Source organism: Palaemon carinicauda, chromosome 3, assembly GCF_036898095.1.
Source record: "Palaemon carinicauda isolate YSFRI2023 chromosome 3, ASM3689809v2, whole genome shotgun sequence".
NCBI classification, from domain to species: domain Eukaryota; kingdom Metazoa; phylum Arthropoda; class Malacostraca; order Decapoda; family Palaemonidae; genus Palaemon; species Palaemon carinicauda.
The window spans coordinates 197,419,173-197,428,201 of NC_090727.1; the positions used below are offsets into that span (position 1 = coordinate 197,419,173).

Consider the following 9,029-nt stretch of genomic DNA (forward strand, 5'->3'; position numbering starts at 1 on the left):
GCGGGCAAATTTACATAAATAGCTCCAGGTTTGTATTCATTAAGGAAAAATACAAATTATCTCCGAATTTGTCATTTGTTCCCATACTAACAAACCTTTCGCTTTTTATTGGACGACTCACTCATTGACCCGGGTCTCCCCAGTACAGTATTAGACTGTAATAAGGGGAAACCTTGCACTTCGCATATCAATATCACTAAGTATGATAGCAGCCTGAGCAACTAAAATAGTTGTAAGAGATATCATAAGAACATCTAGGTTAAAAGATGCTCCTAGTTAAAATAGGACCTTACAAATGAAAAGACATTTCCAAAGGCCTACCTCGCAGGAGGCGTTGGGGACGTGTACGAGTATATACAAACATACTTGGTTACACAAGGGAAGTGGTTATTACCAGCAGAGGTTGAAGCCAGCTTTGCAAAGGTACCCACGGCGCTGTTCTTCAAAGGAGGGGAAGATGATGAAAGTAAATGAGCCATGCATACTTTCATTCATCCCAGCCTTACCCATGATAGCCAATGCCTTCAACTTTCTGCTACTTATCCGACGAGGAGCCCAACATATTATTAAACCATTTATTGTGTCACCACCACAGGAATGATAGAGAAAACGTATCAGGTCTTCTGTGGTTCACATCTTGTGGGTAGGGAGAGGTGAAGATTAGACACGTATCCACCCTACCGATGACAGGGTTTGTCACAAAGGAACTGATCAAGAGCACTATGGACCACAGAAATGATAAAGAAACATATCAGGTCTTCTGTGGACTACGTTTTGGAGGTAGGGTGATGTGAAGAACAGACACATTTTCACCCTACCAAGGCCACGGTTTGTGCTTGAAAACGTTATGGACGGATTCGCCCTAAAACGTGCAGAGCTCTGGGTCATCTCTATGAGGAGGAGAAGAGGGATTCTGTGACTGGTATACGACCTGATTCCCCACCACGGACGAGATCCTTACAACCTCCTTTGACCTTCCTAGGGTTAGCAAGGCGTGCTGAACATGAGGAGCAAACTAAAACATTGTTTTCCTGAGGTATGGCCGCAAAATAATCACTGGCATGAAAAAGAAAATAATAACGAGTGTATGTCCCCTTAAGTAATTACCTGTATTAGACTTGATTACCAAGCAGCAGGTTCCCATTTGGAGGGCTTGAACCTGAGGTTCAAGCTGCCCTGGGACAAAATAGGATGTTACTGAGTTTCTTGCCGTAAGCAAGAGACACTGAGGGAGACCCATAGGGTACATCTCTTACGGTCAAGTGTCACACTGGGAAATACCTGTCTTCTGGATAAGGGGAAGAGCTGCGGTTTAGAGCTACCCGTCCCGTAGACGGCTGTATTACCCCCAATGGGTAATCGGCTCAAACTCTATGGAGAGCAGCGAGTAGAGGAGATGCTCAAAGGACGAGCAAAGGCCCTTTGTTGCCCAAGACGAAGAGCGTGATTTCCTTAGTTGGCAATTTATAAGTGCATGACAAGAGTAGCACTCTTGAGAAGAGGGAGAAATAGACTTCACTCAACTTTCACCATGTAGTATCTAATCATAGGGGAAGTCCTTAATGGAATATCCATAGTCCTAAACGTGCCACTGTATGTGACTTGTCTTTTCAGCAAGACTCGTCTTGCCGACGAGGCTACACCTAGCTCTAGTCGAGTCTCTTAATAAGACAAGTCCAACTATAAGTCTGTATGGAAGTGGGGAGAAGCCATCTATTCCTTTCTCAGAGAAAATTGCTCGTAAAAGGGAATCGAACAGGAAACAGCAGTCCTTCCCCTGTAAAGAAGATCAATGCTTGGCATTGACATTCACTTTACACCTTGACAGGAGACCTCTAAAACAGAGGCTGTAGGAGGAATACTCCTGCATAGCGGTTGGATTCCATAAAATCCAAACCATTGGACAGGGTACCCAGAAGGGGGAGACCACGTAGGAGTGTAGAGTGTCAGTATCACTCGTGCTCTGATCATAGTCCTAAGGACATATAGTCCTGAATGTGGGGCCCCCTCCCCCCCTTTCTTTGATGTCTTTATAGGGAGTGTCAAATTCAGAAGGATGAGATCTACTCCTTGAGAGAGATTCTCGTCAGTCAGTCTTTTAACTAGGCCCGTTATTTGAGCAGGTCTTGTCGAGGACCAAGGGAAGGACAATCCCTAATGCCGAAGGACCTGGGACCCAGCCAGTTCTTCAGAGGTCACACTCAACAGGGACTAATGTGGTTTTATCAGACCTGAGGACGTTTCTACAGGGTAATGACATAGTGTATTAATATCCGTATAGGATATGACCTTCGTGTCATTCCTTTAATTACTCGAATGATAGACTGAGGTAAATGGAAGATCTCACAGGAGTAGAGACTTACAATCAGTTTGCAGGTCGAGGTCTTCAAGACGAGAGCCAATCCTATATAGGAGGCTAACTGGTTGGTAGCTAAACCTTCCCTCGCATCACAAGGTTTGAAGATTAAGCTCGTCACACGAAGAGACTAAAAGTAGAAACTTCTAACCAACAACGCCCGGCTGTATACCCGCGCCCTCTGTTTTCCTACGAGATTGGATTTCCTAATCATGAGGGAGGGGATTAGAGACTGCTTACCATTTCTTACAAGAAATGTAATATACAAGATAGTATCCTTGTAGCTTAAGTCTGGACTTTCTTTCCTTGATGAAAAGACCTGAGCCGAATATTTTGAGCTCGTGGAGGAGTTCTTTTAAGAGAGAGGAATATTTTCGCAACCACTCTGGGTCTAAGGGGGGAGTTCCAGTTACAGGAGAGTCATTGTCTTAATTCATGAACAAGTCTGCGTTTCATGAAGTGTAGACAGAAGTTCCCCCAAAGCGGAAGCAGATGGAGGTTGAATGTTTCCACTAAGGTCCATGGGCCTAAGGGCCAACATAGTTGGGGAGAACACAGATTTTTAATATCCTCTGTCATTCTTGTCAGTCACCTATCTAGGACCGACTCAATTTAAAGCAAGTAAATTGCTATGGCTGTCGATTAGAGCGCACTAAATTCTATCCCTAAGAGGGAGAAAATGGTGGTAACCTCATTCAGTTGTGTCTCCAGCTAGGGGGGGAGAAAGATTCAAAAAATCTGCCTCCCCTGTCACCTTCGAGATCCGATCTGCTTCAGGAGACTGTCTAATTAGCGTAGTTCCTTTTCAGGCAAAATTGGCTCGTGAGCTGCTTCATCAAAAACAGGACAACAGGGGAGATGGTCCTACCGAAGCAGCCCCTGGGTTTTGAGGTAATTTATTCGCAAACCTTCCTGTAGTACGAACGAAGTATCAATGAAAAACATGTAAGTTCAAGGGAGATGAACTCCCGTAAGTGTGACTGATTCAATGCATAAACCTAGCCACCTTAAAGCGGATCCCTATGATTCTGCCGATGGGGAGAAGGTTTTGGAGACCCAAGAACCCATGTTTGTGATACATAAACAAGAGACCAAAGAGCAAAGGGGGGCAATGAGCCTTGTAATAGCGAAATATCCCTGTTGCCTGATGAAGGGAGTATTCTTGGGTTCCCACAGGGAAAATATCGTAATTCCATCAACTCCACAGTCTAGGAGAGTGCTATCTTGAGCAGCTCCCTCTCAGGAAGTTGCTGGCAAACTAGAAGCCTAGCTGAATGTCAGGTCGCACAATGGACAGCAGGGAAAAACAACGCGCTACTGTCATGTAGGACAACGAATGACTAGCTGTTGAACATGAACAGCGAACAGTGCTATTGAGAAGCAACTGTGATAGTCTACTCGTTGAAAAAAACGGCGATTGGTAGCTGATAAATCGGGGACTACCGAATTGGTCAGGATCGTCTCGCTCGAGACTGTGCTCATGATTATGATAGCCTCGTTCTAGGTCTAAGAATGCCTAGTGTGAGCTCGTGAGAGTCACAAACGTGATTGTGCAAGTCTCCCACATGGGCGCCTCACACAAGAGCGTGAACATCTTGCACGAGAGCATCTTGCTTTGAGTATGAGTACCTTGCACAAGAGCTTCTTGCTCATGAGCTCGAGCATCTCGCACAAGAGCATGAGCATCTCACACGAGTGTGAGCGTCTCGCATAAGAGCGCGAGCGTCCTGCATGTGTCTCGCTCGAGAGCGTGAGCGTCTCTCTTGACAGCGAGTGTTTCACAAGAAAGCGAGAGCATCTCACTGGAGAGCGACTAGCACGAAATTATGCTTTACACAAAAGCACAAGCGGTTCCCTCGTTAGCGTGACCCTCTAGTACATGATTGTGAGCTTAAGCCTCGCGATATGAGCTTTTAGCTTTTGATCAAGTGTGTCTAGCCACGTATACAGGCTTGTAGCTCACGATCGTGGGTGTCCAACTCCCGATCGAGATCCCCTCGCTAGCTATCATGAGTGTGGGGCTTGTGACCTTACCGCAAGACGCCCACGATCGTGATCACAAGTCTTGCTCGTGAGAGTGAGTGTATCTCATGATCGAGAGCTTTGTGACCGCGATTACAGTCACAAGCGTCTCGCTCGCGTGTGTAACTCATAATCGCCAGCATGAGCGCGGTCGTGAGAATCTCTGACGAGGTCACAGGTGTCTAGCTTGCAATTGTGGTTACAAGACACTCGTGATCGCCATCACGAGCGTTGTGCTTGAGTATGTAGCTCACGATCGTAAGCGTGATAGTGAGTATGAGCTCGATCACGAGCCTTCCGGTAGCGACCACGAGCCTTCCGGTAGCGACCACGAGCCTTCCGGTAGCGATCGTAAGCGTCCTTGCTCACGTCTACGAGTGTGTGTAACTCACGCTCGTGAGCATCTCGGCGATCCTGAAAGCGTGTGTTCAAGAGAAAAGACTGGCTTCATATTCATGGCCACGAGCATCGCGCTCGTGACCGTGAGCGTGCAAATCACGCTCATGAACGTGAACATGACCATGAGCGTGACCGCGAGCATCTCGCTCGCAATCACTTGAACATTCTCAAGAGATGTAGACACTGATGTCATAATCATGGTCACGAGCATCGTTCATGACCGAGAGTGTAACTCACGGTTGTGAACTTGAGCGTCCAACTCGTGAACGTGACCCCATCGCGAGTATCGCGCTTGTCAGCGTGAGCGATGTATAACTCACGATCTTGAGTGTGAGCGCAAACATGCCCAAAAGTTGAGTAAAGATTCTCCCTCAGGGGAAATCTTACACCTGAAAGCAAACATCCAAGCAGCAATCAATTTCCTTCCAACGAGTTCTATCTCAAAGAAAGGTTAACAAAGTGTTACTACAGAAAAAAGCTAAGGCTCAATTCTGAGTTGTCCCCAAAGGGATAAACCGAACAGGTGTTCTTCACAAGGATGAATGTCGAGATCACCTACTATCTCATGATCCCAGCAATCTCTGTGGCAATCAATGATCATCACAAAAGACACCCTAATGGGTGTCTAACATCTGATTGCTGCAAACAACAACCTAACCGACCAGGAAGACGTGGTGATTAGTCCCGCCCCTGCGAACGTTGAACAGAATAAATTCTGAACTCATCATTGGATTGTCGTTAATGACATCCTGACTGACCAAGATGATGAGCTGATGATATTCGCCCCTTGAACAGAATAAAATTCTGATCACATCATTGGAATGTCGCAAACGACATCCTGATCAACCAGTAAGAGGTGTTGAGTCTTGCCCATGCGATCATTAAGGAGAAGGAAGATCCGTCAACTTGGCTATTATCGAACAAGCTGTTGGTTGACGATCGTCCTTGATCCCACAATCCTCAAAAGGCGGAGGCTGCATATGCGCTGAAACATTGTCTGTAGGGAGAGAGAAAATTGTGAAATGTTGGGAGAGGATGAGATCGGCAGAAGGCGAGAAGACTCGTCGTCAGTAGAAATTAAAGTAAGGGCGAACGGGAATAGACCTAGTCGACAGCTAAGACGTCAGCCACAACCACAGTCACCGACTTCACACCCGATGTCGTCATGAAGTGCCGAGGAAAAAATAAATAGAGGATTAAAAGTTTCCCCCATCCGAGGGGGAAGAATAAACCAAACCCACGAATGGGAAAGAAAACCCCCAAGAGGAGAAGTCAGCGCAGAGGAATCCTCCAATAACTCGCAGAACGAACATCGACATCTGAAATCGCCACATTATCCTATGATGGAGTGTCATGTAGAAACACAAGTCACATCTATAAAGAAAATAACGAGTGTAAAGCAATAGTTAAATGGCTAAGCCTTAAAGGAGAGAGAGAGAGGAGACATCTCCTCTCTACCAGCCAAAAGTAAAAAGTGATGTGGTTCCCTGAACCGTAAGTAGATATAGGTGGCTGTACAATGGTTAGGTAGGGTTGCAACTTAGAATTTAAAATCTAATGGCTGCCTTCCAGCTACGCTAGAAGTAATATCCAATAAAAAAAGCGGAAGGTTTGTTAGTATGGGAACAAATATCAAATACAGTATATCAGAATTAATTTTCAAGAGACCTACAGTACCTAATCCTATACTGTATTGAAAAAAAAATTGAGCAGTATTATATGTAGGGCAGTGTTGCTCCAATTAAAAGATATTGCAATTACTGTACAGTACTAAACATTATTATTTTTAAGGGTGGAGATTTACCAGCCAAATGAGCCAATCTTGACTCCTACAGAGCTGGCCCATATGTATAGATAAACAAGTTCAATAGTAAGAGCAATCAACAGATTTCAGACCAACCCCAATGAAGATTGTCAATATTTTACTCAAGGCTATGGTTTAAGCTTTTCCTCTTTCGTATGTTGACTGTGAATGAATCTATTGTATTTAAAAAAAAAACTGGAAATGGAAAAGTAATTCGGATCACTGGCAAAATTCTGAAACATCCTGAAATTTTCATCGAAATTCATCCAAAACATTTTTGAGTTAGGCTGGTAATAAACAAACACTGTAAACAAAGAGAGGGGTGAAACCATAACCTTGGCATTGGTAATTATAATATATATCAAATCAAGTTGATAAAAAAAATACAATATACAGATTGACAAAGACTACAACTTGAAATACAAGTTGCCTCAGCAATAGAACAATTGAGTTTTTTTCTAATCCCAGCCCATTTTCTATATTCCTTTGGTTTTTCTTCTCCCAAAAACTAGAACAGGCTTCACAAATCTTCCTGTAATCCATTTCTGACATTATAAATAATGTACAGCAGATAACCATAACTACCACCATATTGCTCTTTTCTTTTCTTTTTATATTGAAATCTAGTTTTATACTCATGAGTTAGGCATCAAGACTATACAGTAATTCAAATAAAAGGTAAACCTCCATATTTGACATCCACCACAGTAGTTCATACCCTTCTTTGCTTTCCATCTTGCATGACCAAACTACAGTACCTACTGCCAGATCAACAGCTACCTACCTGAAGATGAAAGAGCAGTACTGAGGAGGTCTGGTTTGGGTTTCAGCATTGACTGAGGAGCCGAAAGGAGAGAATTCAGAGTAAGGCCTGAACTGCTTGCACCTAAAGACGACAGCTCACTTCCTTCTTTCTTGACCGGTGGTGGTTCACCTTTTAAAACCCCTAATGTAGTTCCTCCCCCTGGTTGAAAGAAATATATAAAAGTGAATCATCAAGTTACCACCTTACTCTCTCTCTCTTAATCTAGTAGCCACGCTAACAGTTTAGTGCCTATCTGACAACACAATGACGGTAAGAAAGACTAGTTATGGCAAACGGCTCGCCTAGGAGGTTTCTCGAAAAGCCAGCTAAAGTTCACTATCTCAGATAACTTCTGTACCATGGCCTTCTGTTGCATTGAGGGTCCAAATACACACCTCTTTCAATAAATTTGCTCTTCCCCTCAATTTTTTCAGATGTTTAACAGAATGGCCAAGAATGACAGTGGTGTGTATCAAGAAGGAGAAATATTGACCATTATTTATATTCTAGTCTCCAAATAGTTCTTTAAATTCACTTGCAGAATATACAAAACTTTATACAATATCAAAATTTCAACTCATTCTACAAATTCTCAAATATCAATCTCAAAACTGGAGTGAAAATCAAAATTCTAATTTCATCAAACAAAAATGAGAACTTACTTTAATCGAAAAAAAAAAGAAAACCTACCTGGAACATTCATGTTGTCAGGATCCTCCTCTTCATCCCATTCTTCTGAATCACTACTCTCCGATTCATCTTTAAATTTGCCTTGCTTCGATGCCTGCATGGAAAAAAGGAAATACAGTACATGGTAAAAATTTTCATTTTGCGAATTAAATAATCCTCAACATGGAGAGATGTTACATTGCTACAAAACAAAATCTATCGGTTGATTGGATTTGCGGAAACTGCTGAGGTCCCTCTCGGCCAAATAAGCCTGTGGGAGGGAGGGACCAAGCAGTTGTAGCAAAAAATAAAAGCTGAAATGTTAAACCAAAAGATTGAAATGAAAATAAGAATAAAATGCAGTTAAATGTGAGTGCAGATAGGGCCCAAGATGATGCTGCAAAGACAATTTATCTCTTCCTACAGTATTTAGCATGAGGTTATGTTATCCACTGCCTTGCTGAGTAAACTACAAATAGGTGTTTTGACCCAATTATACTCCCCAGCTGTTACATATGTGGGAAAGTAATACAGTACCAGTACATAGGAATATGGACCATATCATTAAAGATAATCACATATTTTAAAATAGAAAAAACAAATAAAACTAGTTTATATACAGTGGTTTATTTTCTTCATAGATAATGGCTCAAGTTCCATAAATCTGGAATAAAATCACTGCACATTAATAACAACACTCCATTTCTCTATATACACTAAGGAAGAAGAGATTCTTAAATGGATGTTTCCTAAGACTTGCTTTTCCTATTAATATCCATAATTACTTTTAAAATACTGTAACTGTTCCTCATCTATTCTCCACTCGTGACAATCTCGGCTTATATTACAAATGCCGTAAACCAAATCTTTAAGGAGCTCTCCTAATTTCTAATAAATTCTATCTTTCTACAGTCTTACCTTATTAACTTAGCACCTTCTCTGATGAACTGAGTATTAAAAAGTACCAGCAATAT

General features: G+C 42.7%; 1 protein-coding gene across 1 annotated transcript in view; it reads right to left on the reverse strand.

Moving 5' to 3' along the window:
* sno (strawberry notch) overlaps positions 1–8,191 on the reverse strand; it is a 276,724-nt gene extending 268,533 nt beyond the window's left edge. Inside the window, exons 1-2 of the mRNA XM_068368814.1 lie at positions 8,077–8,191; positions 7,366–7,545 (exon numbers count right to left, since the gene is read on the reverse strand). Coding sequence (XP_068224915.1) covers positions 7,366–7,545; positions 8,077–8,176 — 280 coding nt within the window. The 5' untranslated portion in view covers positions 8,177–8,191. The remainder of the gene's footprint in view (positions 1–7,365; positions 7,546–8,076) is intronic.
* Between the last annotated feature and the right edge of the window lie 838 nt (positions 8,192–9,029).